The 20,059-nt window shown below is 34.5% G+C and overlaps 1 protein-coding gene and 1 pseudogene across 1 annotated transcript in view; both read left to right on the forward strand.

The window, feature by feature from the left end:
• The window catches only part of TBC1D5 (TBC1 domain family member 5), a 530,534-nt gene that overhangs the window by 257,240 nt on the left and 253,235 nt on the right, over positions 1–20,059 (forward strand). Inside the window, exon 5 of the mRNA XM_055321341.1 lies at positions 13,793–13,859. Coding sequence (XP_055177316.1) covers positions 13,793–13,859 — 67 coding nt within the window. The remainder of the gene's footprint in view (positions 1–13,792; positions 13,860–20,059) is intronic.
• Positions 4,814–8,339, forward strand: LOC129507270 (protein-L-histidine N-pros-methyltransferase-like; annotated as a pseudogene).

A 20,059-nucleotide genomic window follows, 5' to 3' on the forward strand; every position in this document is an offset into this window, starting at 1 on the left:
GTTTCTTTGTGTCATCTTCAGTTTCTTTCATCAATGTTTTATAGTTTTAGAGCACAGGCCTTTCACCCCTTTGGTTCATTTTATTCCAAGGTATTTTATTCTTTTTTGTGCAGTTCTTAATGGGATTATTTTTCTAATTTCTCTGCTGCCTCATTATTAGTGTATAGAAGTTCAAGAGATTTCTGCACATAGATTTTTTTTATCCTACAACTTTACTGAATTCAGTAATTCTATTATTGAATTATTATTCATTCCTATTATTTCTAGCAAGTTTTTTTGGTGGAGTCTTCAGGGTTTTCTTTATATAGTATGTCATCTGAAATACTGTAAGTTTTACTTCTTCCTTATCAATTTGTATGCCTTTTATTCTTTTGTTTTATCTGATTGCTGTTGCTAGGTCTTTCAGTACTACATTGAATACAAGTGACGAAAGTGGACATTCTTTTCTTCTTCATCTTAGAGGAAAAGCTCAGTTTTTCACCATTGAGTCTGATGTTCTTTCTCTGTGTTTTTTTTTTAAATATACAGCTTTTATTGTGTTGAGGTATGTTCCCTCTAAACCTACTTTATTGAGGGTTTTTATCATGAATGGTGGTTGTACTTTGTCAAATGCGTTTTCTCCATCTACTGAAATGATCATATGGCTTTTATCCTTTCTCTTATTGATGTAATATATCACATTTATTTGCAAATATTGATAGACCCTTGCATCCCAGGAGTAAATCTCATTTGATTGTGATGGATCCTTTTTTTTTTTTAATGTATTGTTGAATTCAGTTTGCTAATGTTTTGTTGAGGATTTTTGCATCTGTGTTAATTAGAGATGTTGGCCTGTAGTTTTTTGTTGTTGTGTCTCTATCCTGTTTTGGTATCAAGATAATGCTGGCCTCATAGAATGAACTTGGCAATTTTCTTTCCTCTTCTGTTTTTTTGGAAAAGTTTGAGAGGAATAGGCATTAACTCTTCTTAAATGTTTGGTAGGATTAGAATTCACTTGTGAAGTTGTCTGGTCCTCGACATTTTGTTGAGAGATTTTTTGATTACTGATTCAATTTCATTGCTGGTAATTGATCTGTTCAAATTTTCTATTTTTTTTTCCTGCTTCGGTTTTGATAGGTTATATGTTTCTAGAAATTTCCCATATATTCTAGTTTTTCCAGTTCATTGGCATGTCATTTTTCATAATAGTCTCTTACCGTCTTTTGTATTTTTTGTGGGGTCAGTTATTTCTCCTTTCTCATTTCTGGTTTTGTTTGTTTGAATCCTGTCTCTCTTTATGGTTTTTTTCTTTGTTGATTTTTTTTTTTTTTTGATGAGTCTACGTAGAGGTTTATCCATTTTGTCTGTCTTTTCAAAGATCACTTCCTGGTTTTATTGATCAGTTCTATCCTTTTAGTGTCTGTATCATTTATTTCTGCTCTAATGTTTATTATTTCCTTTCTTCTGCTGGATTTGGGTCTTGTTTGGTCTTTTTCTGCCTTCTCTAGGTGCAACCTTAGGTTATTTGAGATTTTTCTTGCTTCTTGAGGTAGGCCTATACTGCTATAAACTTTCCTCATAGAACCACTTTTGTTGCATCCCAAGGGTTTTGAATTGTGTGTTTTCATTTTCATTTGTCTCCATGTATTTTTTTTTAATTTACTCTTTTATTTCTCAGTTGACCCTTTCATTATTAAGTAGCATGTTATTTAACCTGCCTGTATTTGTACTCTTTCCAGATTTTCCTGGTGCCTGATTTCTGCTTTCATAGTGTTGTGTCAGAAAAGATGTATGGTATTAACTTCAGTCCTTTTGAAATTGTTGAGACTTGTTTTCTGACCTAACATGTGATCCATTCTGGAGAGTATTCTGTGTGCACTTGAAAGAATGTATATTCTGCTATGTTAGGGTGGGATGTTCTGAATATATATTAAATCCGTTTGGTCCAGTGTATCATTCAAAGCCATTGTTTCCTTGTGGATTTTCTTTCTTTTCTTTTTTTTTTCTCTTTAAATATTTTATTTATTTATGAGAGAGAGAGAGAGAGAGAGAGGCAGAGATACAGGCAGACAGAGAAGCAGGCTGCGTGCAAGGAGCCTGATGTGGGACTTGAACCAGGGAATCCAGGATCACACCTTGAGGCAAAGACAGGCGCTCAACTGCTGAGCCACCCAGGCGTCCCCCTTGTGGATTTTCTGATTGGGTGATTTATTCGTTGATGTAAGTGGGGTGTTAAAGTCCCATTTTATTATTGTATTATTACTGATTAGTTCTTTTATATATTTTATTAACTATTTTATGCATTTGGGAGCTTCCATGTTAGGGTGTGTGTGTGTGTGTGTGTGTGTGTGTGTACACACATACACACACACATATATATGTTATGTCGTCTTGTTGGAATGTCCCTTTAATGATTATATAGTGTCCTTCCTTGTCTCTTATTAGTCTTTGTTTTAAAGTTAATTTTGTTCAATATAAGTATTTTTACTCGAGCTTTCTTTTCACACCCTTTGTGTGTGTTTGTGTATGTTCTCTGTTCTTTAGTGATATACTTGGATTCCTTTCTCTTTATTTTTTGCACATATATTGTTGGTTTTTTATTTGTAGGTACAATTACATTTGCAGATAACATTTTCTGCATATAGCAGTCTGTGTCAAGTTGGAAGTCACTTAGCTTTCACCTACTCTTTACTCCTTTCCCCCCATACTTTAGGTATATAGTTTCATACTTAGTGTCTTTTTATTTTGTGAATCCTTTGATTTATTTTTAATGTTTTTGTGCTTTCTACTTTTTTTTACTTATACTCTTTCTTTTCTATTCAGAGTCCCCATTAACATTTCTAGGTTGATTATGAACTTCTATAGCTGTTGTTTGTCTGGGGAACTCTCTATCTCTCCTTCTATTCTGAATGATACTTGCTGGATAGATTATTCTCAGCTGCAGATTTTTTCCTTTCAGCCCTTTAAATATATCATGCCACTCTCTTCTGTCCTACAGAGTTTCTGTTGAAAAATCCACCTGTATCATTATGGGGTTTCCCTTTTATGTGACTTTTTCTTTTCTCTTGCTGCTTTCAAAATTCTTTATCACTGCTTTTTGCCATTTTAATTAGTATGTATTTTGGTGTGGCCCTCTTTGGGTTGATTTTGTTGGGGGAATCTCTGTGCAAATTGGATATGATTTTGTTTCCTTCCCCAGATTCAGGAAGTTTTCAGTTACTATTCTTTCAGATAAAGTTTTGGTTCCCTTTTCTCTCTCTTCTTTTTCTGGGATCCCTATAATGTGAATGCTTGATGGATCGAATTTCCTAATTCTATTTTCATTTTTTAAATTATTTTTCTCTGTCCTGTTCAGCTTGATTGCTTCTCATTATTCTGTCCTCCAGGTCACTGAGGACAGAGTAATGCTTCCTCCAGTTTGCTATTTATTTCATCTAGTATATTTTTAATTTCAGTTACTGAGTTCTTTATCTCTGATAGATTCTTCTTCATCTCTTTGTTAAGGGTCTCACTGATGGGGATTCCCAGGTGACTTAGCGGTTTAGTACCTGCCTTTGGCCCAGGGTGTGATCCTGGAGACCCGGGATCGAGTCCCATGTTGGGCTACCTGCATGGAGCCTGCTTCTCCCTCTGCCTCTCTCTATCTCTCATGAATAAATAAATAATAAAAAAAAATCTTAAAAAAAAGGTCTCACTGATGTCTTCCACTATTATGTCCAGTGAGTATCTTTATGATCATTACTTTAAGTTCTTTATTTGGCATATTCATTATCTCTGTTTCACATAGGTCTCTTGCTGTGATTTTTGTTGTGGTCTTTCATTTGGGACATACTCCTCTGTCTCCTCACATTGTCTAACTCTCTGCTTCTTGGTGTTAGGAAAATCAGTTATATCTCTTGCTCTTGGAAGATGTGGATGGGGTTGCACTTTTCACAAGGTAGTGCTGGTCCTTTTCTTCCACAGGGGACACATAGTCACTGTGGATATTGGGGGTAGCCAGGGCTGCTCTGTAAAGTGCATGTAGGCAAGTGGTACAGTTTTAATAATGTGCTGGTGTCCTCCATGGCAGGTGACCAGTCACTGCCTCTAGGACCATGATCCCACAAAGTGTGCAGTTGGAAGATGCAGTGCTGGCAAGATTTTGCAGGTCTTCTGGAGGAGGGGTCCTGCAGCACCAGGCTTGAGGCAGGCTCAGCTGAGGGGACAGGGTGTGGTGTATGCAGCAAGGTAGTGAATGCAGGCACTGCACTGGTTTCTGCAGGCTGACCTGTGTTTATGCTAGGTCATAGATGAGGAAAACGGTGCTTGCCTGTTCCTTTGCTCCTGGAGAAGTCACTCAGTAAACTCTGAGATTAGTAAATAATTCTCCTGCCCGTATGCCATGCCAGGCATTTTTCAAACTGCTTATTTTATGCTATATTTCTACCAGCTGTTTCTTGTGTTCTCTCTTTAATGGCAAAGACTCAGTTTCCTATTACCCTCCTGGCTCACACAGAACTGAACCTACTAATTTTTAATGTTCTAGGCTTTACATCCCACTAGTTATAAGAACCAATGAAATTTAGCCCCTCTGGTTTTCAAAGCAAATATTAGGGAGTGGTCTTTCTCTTGCAGGCTCCCTGGCATGGCATTCTGTTTCTCCTCCCTCATTGTGCCCATGACTCTCTATCTTTGGTGGCCAGACCCTTGGGGTTTAGCTCCTCACAGTGTCTTTGCCCTCCTACCCTCTTTGATGTTGCCTTCTCTTTACATTTAGTTGTGGATTTTATTCTACCAGCCTTCAGTTCATTTTCTGGGTCAGTTACACTGATGTGTATGCTACATAGTTGTATCCATGGGACAAGGTGAGCTTAAGTTCCTCCTACTCCTCTTTTATGGAAGTGTTCTTCTTCCCTTTTTATATTGTTATACGTTACATTTTTATACACTTTTGCTCTGCAGCATAGATATATAATTTTTTTATTCATTTGTTTTGTATCTTATAGTAAATTAAGTTTGGCAATGCAAACCTTAAATACAGTAATACTGGCTTTGTATATAGTAATGTATTTACCTTTATCAGAGATATTTTTTTTTTCCCACAGCTTTCAGTTACTATCTGTTGTCCCTTCAATCTGAAGGATTACCATTAGCTTTTATTTCAGGGTATGTGTAGTGGTATTGGACTCCACTGCTTTGTGTTTCTGGGAATGTCTTAACTTCTCATTACTTTTTTTTTTTTTTTTTTTTTGAGTACCAGTATGGGGCTTAAACTCACAACCCTGAGATTGACACTTGAGCTGAGATCAAGAGTCAGACACTTATCTGACTGAGTGATCCAGGAAACCCACTATTTGTTTTGCTAGATACAAAATTTTTTTGACAGTATTTTCTTTAAGTATTTTAAATATACATCATCCCACTGTCAATTGGCCTGCATGTTTTATGATAAGAATCATCCTATTAATTTTACTGAGGAATCTGTGATGTGACATATTCTTTGTTGCTTCTTTGAGGAGTCTCTCCTTGTCTTTAGCAATTTGCTTTTTATGTTTCTTTATATGTGTGTCTGTGTTAATTATACCAAGAGTTCTTTAAGCGTCCTGGATTTGTAGATTTTTGTCTTTCATCAAAGATAAAAATGAGGTTCCTACCTGTTATTGAACCACTCTAGTTAGTGACTTTTTCATTTCAGGTATTTTATTTTTCAGCCCCCAAAATCATCCCTTATTTTTCCTTTATTGATAATCTCATTTTGCTTAATCATTCATTTATAAGATTTCCTTTTTTTTCTGTGTTTTTTCTTTTTGTTCTTCAAACATCTTTTAAGACAGTTTTGTCAAAATCTTTTTCAGATAAATTCATGTCTAGCTTTCTGAATGATAGTTTTTATCAATTTATTTTACTTTTTTTGTTGAGCCTGGCTTCCTCCCCCCCCCCCCCCTTTAATGCTATGTGTTTTTCTTTGTTGTTGACGACTGGGTATTTGAATATTATAATTTGGTAACTCTTGAAATTTAGATTCTCCTGATATTTGCTATTTTCTGTATTCTGTTATTTCCCACCCTATTTTTTATTTTTGCAGAGATTTATTCTTTCGCATATGTAGTCACTGAAATCTTTATTTCTTAGTTTGTGTTCAGCTAGAGTTTTGACAGATAATTTTTTGAAAGCCAGGAGCTAAAAAACGAATAGGAACCAAAAAAAAAACCCAAAACCTCTCCTCTTTGCAGATTGGTTCTGTGCTACAGCAATCCTTCATCATTTAGCCAGGGTTGCATTCATCTTAGTGACAAGTTTCAGGTGTAGGGTTTTGGTCTCCTGCTTGTGCTGGGCATATATATTTTCCTATATACTTGGGTGCTTTTGAATGTCCTAATTTACCAAGGAAACTCTCTCACCAACTCTTGCTGCCAGGTCTTAGGTGATTTTTTTTTTTAAGATTTTATTTATTCGTGAGAGACACAGACACACACACACACACACACACACACACACACACACACACACGTAGAGACACAGGCAGAGGGAGAAGCAGACTTCATGCAGGGGGCCCACATAGGACTCGATTCTGGGTCTCCAGGATCATGCCCTGGGCTGAAGGCAGTGCTAAACCGCTGAGCCACCTAGACTGCCCATTAGGTAATCTCTTTAATGTTTCAGTTATAATCTTTTGCCCTAGGTATCTGCTTCTCCTTAATTCAGCTTGCAGTGTGTTCAAGAGCAATCCCCACCGCTTTTTTCAAGTTAGACAAAAAAGAGATTGTTTTGTGTCAGTCCTTCAGGTAGCTCCTAAACAAGTTAAAACAGAATTATATAATATTTTGCAAATATGATCTGCTCTACTCCCTCAAGAACCTCATACTGGTCTCCCACACTGGGAACTGCATCCCTCTTCAAGACTGCTGCTGTACCAAGGAGTTGGTAGGCTAAGGGCAAGTAAAAATGGCACAGCGCTTTCAAGAAATGTCTTTCTCATTCGTTGTTCATTTGGTTTTCATAAATCTTAGATTGTTTTCCAGAATCATTGCAATGTTGGTTTTGACAGTTATTGCTTGTTTTCCAGAGTTTTTTTGGGAGGATGAGAATTTAGAGTTGTATATTCTGCCACTCCACTGATGTCACGCTGCTTTCTTTTGAAAATTACTCTATTAATGATATAGGAATAACAAAAATATTATCTTCTTAAAATTATTCATTTGAAATATTATTTATTTAAAAGTTTCTGTATTTGTTTTTATATCTGATTTTACATTACCTAAATAATAAGTTTGACCCCCCACTTTGGCCCTGAAGGGGCTGGTAGGGCAACTTGGGTACAGTAGCTCTAGTCTGGGTGGTGGCACCTCCCCTTCCTCGCCGCAAACACTGGTAGTGATCTAAGTGGCCAGGGCGCTTGGTGAGACTGTTTGTAGGCTCGCTTCGCCTGAGCCTAGTGTCTGTTTAGCTGGCTTGGAGGATGTGGATGCTGAGGAGCCTGCTCATCCACTCCCTGTATGTGAACATGAAAAGTAGCCTTTACAGGCTGGCAGAGGCCGAGGCCAGCAGGAAGGAGAACCGCCAGTGGTTGGTGTGCAATAGAGAGAAATATGAATCTCTCTAGGCTCTCTTTGTTCAGAGGTACATTAAGGAATACGATCTTCTTAACAGCATTGAGAAATTGGACTCTTTGTCTGATTATATCACTCTTTAGTGTCACCTGTTTTTAGTCTGTTTATGTCTACAATATCTATCACTGGGTTGCAAAGAAGAGGCTCAGTGTTTGCATTTTCACCAGATCAGTTTTGAAGACTGCAAAAAAATTAATCCAGTCTCATAGATTTAGGTGCTGGAGGTGGAGAAGTCACAAAAATCATGAACTCTCATTTTGAAGAAATTTATGGAGCTCTCTGAAAATATGATATGGCAGCTTCAGAAGAAGAAATATAATGTGCTTGCTAACTGAATAGCAGAATACAGGATTCCAGTATGATGTCAATTGCTTGAATTTGCTCGACAGCTGTGATTAGCTCCAGCCTTTGTTAAAAGATATCAGAAGTGTCTTGGAGCCAACAAGAGGCAGAGTCATCCTTGCTCTGGCTTTACCCTTTCATCCCTATGTGGAAAACATAAGTAGCAAGTGGGAGAAACCATCAGAAATTTTAAAAATCAAGGGACAGAATTGGGAAGAACAAGTGAATACTCTGCCTGAAGTTTTCAGAAAGGCTGGTTTTATTACCAGAGCTTTAACTAGACTGCCATACCTGTGTGAAGGTGACATGTATAATGACTACTACTTTCTGGATAATGCTTTGTTTTCAAATCGATATAAACACATGGAAGCCCAAGTCTTCAGGCCCACCCCAATAATGTACACTTCAGAAGAGGGTCTGTGTTTATGATTATGTGAAGGGAGGACCCTTTGGGAACTGCCATTATAAATACCATGCAGTGGTTTAAATAACCAAAGTACTAATTACTTCTTTGTAGTATATAAAAGGAATGTTTTTAAAAACCAAAAATCCAACTCTTTGAGGAATTATATCAACTCTTTACTCAGTAATACAGGTCACACTTCAGTTTTGGAAGATATTTTTTATACTTAATTACAGTAAGAACTCATTCCCAGTCAAAGCAATATTCACAGCTTCACGTGGAACCAATAAATATGCATTTTTTTAAAAAAGTTATTTTATTTTATTTTATTCATGTGAGAACAGAGAGAGAAAGAGGCAGAGGCACAGGCAGAGGGAGAAGCAGGCTCCGTGCACAGAGGTCCATGCAGGACTGACGGGGGACTCAATCCGGGGACTCCTGGATCATGCCCTGGGCTGAAGGCAGGTGCTAAACTGCTGAGCAGCCCAGGTGTCCCTGCATTGTTTTTAATAAAAGGAAGACTGGCAATAAAGCTGCCCATTCACTTGCAAACATTTGGTTATAAGGTAAAACCACTGACACTCTTCCATATAGAAATTCTTTTTGCCATTATTCAAAAAAAATGTTTTTAGGGACGCCTAAGTGGCTTAGTGGTTGAGTGTCTGCCTTCGGCTCAGGGCGTGATCCTGGAGTCCTGGGATCGAGTCCCACATGGGGCTTCCTACATGGAGCCTGCTTCCCCCTCTGCCTATGTCTGCCTCTCTCTCTCTCTGTATTTCTCATGAATAAATAAATAAAATCCTTAAAATTAAAAAAAATGTTTTTAATCATTTTTGGATGGGATGCCTGGGTGGCTCAGTGGTTGAGCGTCTGCCTTTGGCCTGGGGTGTGATCCTGGAGTCTGGAGATCCAGTGCCACATCAGGCTCCCTACATGGAGCCTGCTTCTCCCTCTGCCTATATCTCTGCCTCTCTCTCTCTGTGCCTCTCTTGAATAAATAAATGAAATCTTAAAAAAAAAATTAAAAAAAGATTGGAAATGAAAAATAATTTTAAATACGTAGAGAAATATGGCCATTAAATCATTAGAATGTAGATAATAATAATAGAGAAAATGGAATATTATTGAATAAATAATTTTTTTGTATTTACTTGAGCACTGGATCTTAGACCCAATGGGTGGTCTTAGATTTTTAACATAAATTAGCTTAGAGAGACTATTGTCTCTCTGTTGAGATAATGTCCTTAGTGGTTACTGACTTTATAGACAATGATGAATCATTATACTTTACCTTGCCATATGTCAACACATGAATATACTTAATTCATTGATTTTTTTTTATTCATTTTCTTTGAATGGGATTTTAAATTTAATAAACATTTCAGTAGTAATGTTCATTTAAAAAGAAAAGATTTCAGGTCTCTATACTATTTATGGCATATTATCCTATCATAACTAAATGTGGCAACTCATAGCTTTGTTTTCAACTTAGTTTATTTATTTATTTTTTATTTATGATAGTCACAGAGAGAGAGAGAGAGAGAGAGAGAGAGAGAGGCAGAGACACAGGCAGAGGGAGAAGCAGGCTCCATGCACCGGGAGCCCGACGTCGGATTTGATCCCGGGTCTCCAGGATCGCGCCCTGGGCCAAAGGCAGGCGCCAAACCGCTGCGCCACCCAGGGATCCCTCAACTTAGTTTAAAGCAAATCTTTTTTACCCCTCTTACTATTAAATATTCATTGCACATACTTGATGACATTTCTCTAACAAATTAGAGATAAATCTTATTTTTTTAAATTATGTAATACTTTTTAGAATTCATACCTTGTATGACATGATCTTCTAAAACTTGTGACATTGTTTAGATATAAACTGAGGGCTCAATTGAGTAGATGTGTTCATTTATAGCATTATTTTGGTTGTTTTTAACCTAACCTAGTTTAAAATCTCTAGTTCTACTTTCAAGAAGATGTTTGTGCATAAAAAGCACTATAGAAATCTATTATAAACCTTCATTTAGCGTGATTTCAGCAGTACACAGATAGATACTATAAATGCCCTCAGCTAAATATGACTGCAGTAAGTTAAATAATCTGGAATTTAATTTATCTTGTTTTGAGATTTAAGCAACCATCACACATATTATTTGCTTAATAAGTTAGATACATATATGTTAGAAATTACTAATGGAAAATAAATGCTTTTTCTATCCTCATTTAAAATAATGTAACTACAAGTGTATATTTTTCAAATCAGCCAACGTATTTTAATTTTCAGTGCTAGGAATTCTTTTTACAAAGTTATTTACCAATGAGAAATAATCTGTTATGTAAATTTCACATTGTACTTGTCACAAAAATTGATGAAATATTCCTGTAAATGTATGTTGTGCAGTATACATATACATAATGACATATAATATGTATGTTACATATTGTATATACTATATGCATTTATTAAAATTTCCTCTAAATATATCTAGATTATTTTATTGATTAATTTACATTAAATATTGAAATACTTTTACAATTATATTTTAAAAATTTATGAAGTTACTTTTCAGTCAAGTGAAAGGTAATGTTATCTTAAAACACGTGATTATTTAAAGGTCTTTGTGCAAGATTAATAATGTACTTATGTTTGTGTGTGTGTGAGAGAGAGGGAGAGAGAGAGAGAGAGAGACACGGAGAGAAAGAGAGAGATTGATAGAGGAAAGTGAAGAAGGAGGGAGAGATCTGAAAACGACCTTGTTACAGTCATGGCTACCTGACAACTTAGTTCCAGAATCAGAACAGCAACTAAAGACATCATGTTAAACTCTCTTGCACCCTCTGTTGTTATTTTTGGGGAACACCACACATGTCTTCCTATGATTGTATTGGCATTAGACTTACTAAAATCTCTGATAAAATTAATACTTAGTTTATTATACTTAACTCCAAATTAGATTAATAGTAAAGTAGCATTTATTTATAATTCTTAGTTGATGTTTCCTTTTATTATAAATAACGTTTTTATTGTAAACACTTTATTAAATCAAAGAGCAGCCTCTCTTTCATTTCTCCTGGTTACTAGTTTCAAGCCCCTCCAAATGTCTCACACAAATGAAGATCTCTGCAGGATATACACACTATATGTACAGTTTTCCAGAATTACAAATTCTGCCTGTTCTTTTGTAAATCTTTCAATTTTAAGCAATTTCCTCCCAAAATAAGAATCTGGAATCGTCCATACTAAAATTAAGAATTTATAACTGTAAGGAACAGATGTTTTCATAAACATTTGCTATAATTAATTTCAACTAGAGGATTGAAGGAACAAAGCAGTTTTCCCGCCTCAAAACTTTATTGCCTTTTCCCCATAGCGCAAACTCTGAAATCTTTTCTCTAATACTGTTTAGGAAAACAATTGTACTCCTTATTTGGTATGTTTTCAAGAAAGAAAAACTGCTTTTTTTCCCCCTTATTCCCTTCCTTTGAAGGTTACATTTATTGTGGTATACTCATTTTTAAACAGATATAAGATGAAGAACACCTTTATGTTATGATAGCAAAACCTAGTTTAAAAAATGGAAAGTCTCTTAATTATTTGAAGGATTTTATATTTGATCTGGTAAATATCAGAAGAAAAGAAATATTCTGTTGGTGAGATCTTATGTGGTTAAGTAATTGTAATCTTCAGTTTTAGAGAAAGAAGGCTCGTATTTTAATGTATGATATAGTACTTATTTTATGCTGATTATAGAATGTTTCACAGGAAATGTCTGCAAGCTGTTAAATAACATGTGTTGTAGGAAATTTTCATTTAGCAAGAAACCGAATAATTTTCTTTAAATCCTTTTAGTTTATTTATTACAATACCATTAATTTTTTAAAGAAAATATATGTTGCATGAGTAATCTTATAGTATCTGTGTTTTCAAAGAATTAACAAAATATACTCAGCTAAATTGATCTTAAACATTTAAATGTTTTTGAATAATTTTCTTCTATAAAATTTGGCAATAGTTTTGAATGCTGTAATCCATTTTAGGATTTTTGTTTAATGGAAAAAAAAAAACCTGAAAGCACGTTTAATGAAAAAAAAAAAAACTGAAAGCGGAAAAATAGAGTTAATAGTAAGTGGACTCAGCCCAGTTCTTGTCCTCCTAAACACTTTAGCACAGCTGTAAAGATTTTGAAAAGAACCAACATTCTTGACTAATCTGTCAACTATAAAATGTGCAAAGAAAAATAGGTAGCTGTCATTAAAATTACATTTCAGCTTTCAATAACCATTTAATGAGTAGCATAATTATATAAGTATGGTACCTTAAGTACCATACTCAATAATTAAAAATAATCTCATCTTTAAAGTGAAAGCTCTGTAATTACTATTTGACTTAACCAGGACCACTGTGATGATCTCCAGTGGCACCTAAGATTGTTCAAAGTGGATTAAAAGTATAGATGGACAAATCATTAAATTATTAAGCTTTAAATATCATAAAAATGAATATAACCTGATGTTTGAAAGTTATATTACAAGAATTTGGAATATAAAGTGTAATCAGAATCTAGTCTTTTTAACTTGTTCTAAGAATAAATGGTCTATTTAATAGTAGTATACAGTGGTTTCATAAAAACTATATTTTGAAGAATATATTTTAAAACTTAACTACTAAAATTAAATTTCTATCAATAAGCATGAATATTTTATATTGTGGCATTGGTAAGCATTTTTTAAACTTCTTTAGCACATTTATTTGTATTCCATGATTTTTAAACAGATAGGTATTAATTTGTTCTAAGTCTGATACTATGAATATAACAGTTTCTTAAATTGATTCCCCCCCCTAAATGTTTAGTATTACCATACAATACAGAAATATCTTTCATGTTGTTCTTTTCATTTTCAAACTGCTGAACTTTTGCCCACAGTTAAAACATAAAGTTTTAAGAAGGGTATTAAGGTATATTAAAGATTTGTTAGGATGCATTCACCACCTCCCACGCCTGCTTTCCCTTTTACCTCTCTGCTTACTATATTCCTAGACCATACAGTGCTGGGGACTGGAGATCATTCCAGGTCCCCTTTCTGTTGTTCTCTTTTTACTGTACCAGTGGTATGGCAGATGACTTGGCCACTAACAAAGAGTTGCCTTTTGCTTATAAAAATGGTGTATGATTAAATGGTTTATAAATTTTGATTTTGTTTGTGATTTATAATAAAATGTACTGTTTCATTTGTTCTGTTAACAGTTACTTTGATAATATTTCTTTACAAGCTAGGAGTGGTGATATTGGTTTATATTTTAGCATTAAAATGAGTTTTTTGCCTAAAAAGAGGTCTGTACTCTGATTACAAGACATATTTGGGGGGTAGGGATAGTGCTTTTGGACTCAGTATACTTCATAGAGCTGTCACACAGAAGCTTTTCAACTAAAACATTCAGTTTCATAATCTTCCTTATTTCAGCGTTTTTAAATTTTTTTTCCAGGAGATTCAAATAAAAATGGAAGAAGAAGTTCTACTTTAGATTCTGATGGGACTTTTAATTCCTATAGGTAGGTGATGAATACATAGATACATATTATTACAAGATAATACACAAGATACCTGATGTTACAGGATTCTAATCTTATAGTAGTAAGAAAATGTTACCTGTGCTTTATTTAAACATAAGTCAAATAGAAAGACTATTGTGATATGCTATTGTTTTGCAGACCTACTGAGTAATGAACAATGTAACCTTTTAAGTTCCTGAGTAAATGGCCTAACTGTAGTTATCACTTGTTAGTATATAGCAGGATAATTGGTATGAATGCACATGTAGTATTAAGCTCCATTATAATCCATTTTTGTTTTTATTTTTCCAGTATATCTGTTATAGTACTAAAGGCTTCCATTTAAGTTTTCCTGTTAAAACAATATATTCCTTATGAGTATCTAAGAGAATATGAAATGTAATCTGAGGTGACATCAAGTGCTGTTTATTTATATTTCATATGGTTCTTCAGCAAACAGGGCAGTTATATCTCAATTAGTGATTTTTTTTAAAAGAATACACTAGTTAAGGAAACAGGTATCTTCTCTAATATTTTGGTAATATTCTCCTTATATTTGCTTGAGTACATGTTTATGGATTTTGTATCTTCGTAACGGGAACCTAGGAAGAAAAAAGATTATATTATTTCCGTAATATTTGAAAATTCATATACTTAACCAATGTGATATAAGAACTAAGTTGTTTTCTCTCAAGGAAAAAAAGGTGCGGATTCAATAATAATACATTTTGGCATTGTGGATAGCAAAGCAGATTCTTGAAGAAATACTTTGAGTATATTGTCCTGATGGTTAATTAGTTCTGACACATTTGCAGTGACACTATAAAATACAAGAACCACTATAGACTTGGAAACTCAGGTGAATGTTAAGCTGTAACTCCTTCTCTTATATAGTAAATATGGAGTTTATGATTGGAATCTTTATATTTTATTTGAAAATATATTGTGTATATCTCTAATTGGAACTCTGTCATTTGTTTTTTCTGATTCCAGGTAAGCTTTTAATATCTAGGATAGGGCCATATATGCAGGAAACAATAAGAATATGGTAAATGGGAAAGTTTTTGTACAATTGTTTATGAATTCCACAAATGAGATGGTAATTGAAACACTTGACATCTTTATTTTATATCAGTTGGGGTCTGTATAAATAATCAGTCGTTCAAGTGTCACAGATACTACAAAAAAGGCTTATGTTCCCATGGTGTTCTAGAAGGGTATTATCACAGCAGTAAAGCTCATATGTTGTCATTATATTTTCACTGTACTCATCCTACCTTATAAATGCTGGGATTCTTCAAATCCTTCTTTTAGTACTGAAGTGAATGTAAAAGATAGTTGAACATTCATGATTTGGCATGTAAGTGAGGAATGTTAATATGATAATATATGTGAAATCTGTGTTGTTAATATTATTAGTAGATATAAGTACCAAAGCTAAGACCAAAGGAAAATAGAGATGTATTTCAAAGGAAGAAAAATTATATAAGTGTAAATTTTGTGGGTGAGTTAATTTTACAATTACATTTGTAGTTTAGCTAATTATAGTAAATAATGGACATAATATAAAGTTAAGAGAAATGTGTTAATGTGAAGGCATAGTATTATCTTGTAGTTTATTTTATCCTTGAATAGTTTGAAGATTAAAGTATTTTAGTATTATTGAATGGTAATTGTACTTTGAAAATGAACTCCTAATGCAACTTTGCACAATAAATACTAATGTTGTTAACTAATATAATTTTAATCAATGCCTGTCAGTGTTGTAATGTTAGGATATTAATTTATTGTTGTAATTAAAAAGGCAAGATAAAAAGCTCAGGTAGTACAATATATAAAAACGAGCTTTTAATAGTTGGCAGGCCAGTGCTGTTATTAAATAGTATTATAGTATTTAAGGTGTGAAATGAATAGTTTTCTACTCAGCAGGCAATAGCTCTTACAATATAATGAGCTTACTTGTGAATTTGACACTTGGGTTAAATGCAGAATTCATAGAAGCACAGCTCTGGGGTATATTTTCATATTAAGGTTAACTGATAAAACCTAGGAATTGTTGCACGATCATACTAAAATGGCAACAGAATTGTCAGTAAAATCCCCTTTTGAAAATGAAAATTATTTTTCTGTTGCTATCGTTGCTGTTTTAAACTTAAATAAGTTACTAGAAAAATGTGAATATTAACCCTCAAAGATCCTTTAGCCTAACGATTCCAATTTTGTCTTGTTTAAACTGTCTCAGAAATCCTGACCTTTCTTACAGTCAGACAGTTCTGGCAGCCAGCCTAGTACCATCATACTCTAGTTATATGTACTTGTGTCCAGGTTAATAATTAGCTTTAGTTTGTCATCTTTTAAGACAGACATCATAATGTCTAACCAGCTTCCTCCTCACAACTCTCTTAAAGACTGAGATAAAATGTAGAAGATAAAGCCTTTTGAAAATACAAATACAAAGCCATGGCATTATTAGTTCTTTGAGTATTATCAATTCTTTCATATAAATTGGCAACTTTGTTGCCTCAATCTTCATCTTTCAAACCGTGTACTCTTTTATAGTGTTTGCGGAGGTTTTATTAACTTTTGAATTCGGTCTTGAATTGGTCACCTTAAGTCTGTACTCTTCCCTTTGTTTCTTTGTCTTATTGTGGTCTTAGACTGTCCCTTTCAAGAGGGCATAGTCACTGATTGTTTTTCTTTTCTTTTTTTTTTTTTTTTTAAGATCTTACTATTCATGAGAGAGAGAGGCAGAGACATAGGTAGAGGGAGAAGCAGGTTCCCCTTGGGGAGCTTGATGTGGGATGCTATCCCAAAACCCCAGCATCACACTCTGAGCCAAAGGCAGAGAAGCTCAACCCCTGAGCCACCCAGGCATCCCTCATTTGTTAATAATATCTAAGTATATAGTGAGGTGGTTCAGATCCTGACTCCAAATAGTTGGGAAACTTTGGACATGTCTTAGCCTCAGTTTCCTCACTGGAAAGTGGGGATAAGAAAACACAATTGTTAGGAGGAGTTAATGGGATAGTGTCATGTGGTAAATGTTCAGTAAATGATAGCTGCTTTTATCTTCTAGTCTGTGGCACTGTCATCATTGTCATCATTGGTAATCTTCTGGTATTTAGAATTTTTTACCGACCTGATATAGAGACACTAAAAGGAAGGTAGCAAAGGATGTGACTCACAGGAAAATAAGTTTTGTCTGTTAGCAGAAAAGGAGCTAAGAACAAGGTTAACCCGAGGTTTGAAATGCTCAATCTCTCATACAATATTCTCAGTTGCCTTTGTATGCCAAATTTGTATACATAGCAATGATAAAAGGAAGATGTTTTACTCTTTGTATAAGTTGAGAGGTGGATTTTTGGAATTTTGACAAATTTAGAAATTTAGAACTGAACAGATCCCAACACGATAGTGCTATGTACCTAATGTTCATAGATTTGTTTTTCGTAGGCCAGGAGGTTTTACTTGGATTTGTGTCTTTTGTGGTTTTGCTTCATTGATTCAAATGGAGTGTAGTTGAATTTAACTCCTAAGGCACTGGTATGAATATTATATGGTGCCTAGGTAATAGATGGTGTTTTAGAACTTTTGATTAAAATGCAATTATATGTGTCCCAACTAATTTGCAGATGATGTGTTAAAATGGAAAATTTGTAAGAATTGAAAAGATACTGGTTTATGCAACAGACCTTATGCTTTTTAAAGACCAGTGTTTTCTGTCAGAAATATATGAGCTTTCTGCATTTCTTATTTAACCATTAAAACTGAGAGACCCTTGCTGGGTATGAAAGAGGAGTAGTAGTCTGCTGATTAGCAGTTTGCAGTAGATGATTAATTTAGGGACTGTAGCACAGGGCCACATGGTAGAAAGAATAGTCTCTCCCCACCACCCTCCTTCTCTTCCCAAGGGCAGCTGACCTTCTCCTCTCCAAAGAGGCGAGCCCCTTGCCAGCACATATGACTACAGACTATTACATTAATCTGTTTAGCTGTAGTACCAGCTGCTTGCATGTTTTTAATTATCTTATTAGATGGCATAACAGTGACCTATGAAATAAATTGAAGGTGAACATTTTTAAACTTTCCTTTTTTATCCTGTGTTTCTAAATATCTTTATTGATCAAATCATAACTTTTCACAAAAGTTCATAGAAGTCTATATGGCTTTTGAATCTGTGTAATGATTTTTTCACATATAATACTGGATTCCCAAAATGGAAAATAACTTCATTTTTGCCTCACTTTGATTTAGGATATTAAAGATTTAGGATTACCTCATTTAAGATTTAGGTTATGTAGCAACAAATCCATGTTAAAATACACTGGTTAAATAGTCAATTTAGAGAAAACTCAGACCAGTTATTGGCATTCTCTGGGAAACTCAGAATATTGCTTAATTTTCAGACATCATCTTGGCATTGTATAAATGTCATAGGATAGAAAATAAGTCATTGTAGATTATTTTTAAATAAATTTGTATATTGAACTGTGATTTTCTAGATTCCAGTATACAGTAGTAAATCATGTAGTCTACCCTAATCACTTTTACAATTTAATTTCACATGGTACCATTTCTGGGTATATTTTCCCAAGCTGTGCCACTAGGAAAAATGTATTATCCTGTGAATTTTAACAGTTGTATAATTTACTTTGTAAATGAAGGGTTGACTCCAGGAGAGACAGTTCAAAATAGTAACAGCGAATGGTGGTTCTGTTATAACTTATCACCAATAAACAAGATTATAATAGTTAGAAACACTGCTGTTGAATTAAAAAAACAAAGGTAGTTGGATGCAGAAGGGATTGCAAAGTACTAATGCATGTCTTTTGAATTAGTAAATCCTACAACTGGGATAGCAGAGGGCTTGAGACTTGAAAAATTTATAAAGACCTTAAATATATGTAAAGTATACATTGTTTATATTTTTTAAATTAAGTAATAGCCATTTTTTGGCTTCCTATTTTTTTCCTTTTAAGAAATAATATATTTCATATTTTAAAAGAACCTTTGTTGCAGAAATAAAGGGAATCTTATTAGCTCTAAATTGGGTGCTGTTTATTAGTTTCTTAATACTAACCTGAGCTTCTGAAATTGCCTCCCTTTCTCAATATGGTGTGTTCTATAGCCCACAGTTTTGTTTTTTTCTTTTTAAAGATTTTATTTATTTATTCATGACAGACACACAGAGAGAGAGAGAGAGAGAGAGAGAGAGGCAGAGACACAGGCAGAGGGGGAAGCAGGCTCCATGCAGGGAGCCCTGTGTGAGACTTGATCCTGGGACTCCAGGATCATGCCCTAGGCCGGCAAGCGCCAAACTGCTGAGCCACCCAGGGATTCCCTATAGCCCACAGGGTTAAAGGCTGTTTTGAAATTGATAAAAAGTTTTCAAGGATTTATATATTTGGTTTGGCTTTTTGAATCTAAAGTTAATTCTTTTATTGAATAATAAAAATACATTAATTTGAATATTGTTTATTGAGTAAACTTTAAAAATTAGGCTCACAGTTTTTATGTATCCGATTCACATGTAATCAGTAATTTGAGAGAATGTGGAATTCTAGTATAATGCCTTTTTTCCCCATTTGTATGCAAGTGGGTCTTATGTGTCTTGAAACAACCATGAAGTAGTAATTCAAAATATTAGTAGAGATCATAGAGCAAAAGCATACTTTGGATTTAAAATTTAGAAATCTGGGTTCCAGTTCTAAGAGTGACAGAAGTTTGTTACTCTGTTACATTTAAGAATATAGTCATAGAATCAATTTAATTGCTGAATGTTGTACTATTAATCTGTTCAGGCTGCTATAACCTATCACAGATTAGATGGTTTATAAACAACAGATATTTATATCTCACAGTTCTGGAGACTAGGAAATCCAAGATTAAGGAGACTAAGAAGTCCAAGATATGTGGTCCACTAAGAGCCCATTCCCGGTTCTCTATCTTTTCTCAGTATTATCACATAGCAGGGGAGCCAGAGAGGTCTCTGAGGCACTATTTGCATTCATAAGGGCCCACCCCCAAATACTCATCACATCTGGGTGTTGGGGTTTAACATATGAATTGAGGGAGTTAGGAGGACATTCATTTCATAGCGTATACTAAAGATCATAGAGACTAACCTGAATTTCCATCCTGCTCTTCCACCACCCAGTCCTTTGAAGGTCCTGAGCCCTTGCCATTTTATTCTTCCAGGG

The sequence above is a fragment of the Nyctereutes procyonoides genome, unplaced genomic scaffold (assembly GCF_905146905.1).
Source record: "Nyctereutes procyonoides isolate TBG_1078 unplaced genomic scaffold, NYPRO_anot_genome, whole genome shotgun sequence".
Classification (NCBI taxonomy): domain Eukaryota; kingdom Metazoa; phylum Chordata; class Mammalia; order Carnivora; family Canidae; genus Nyctereutes; species Nyctereutes procyonoides.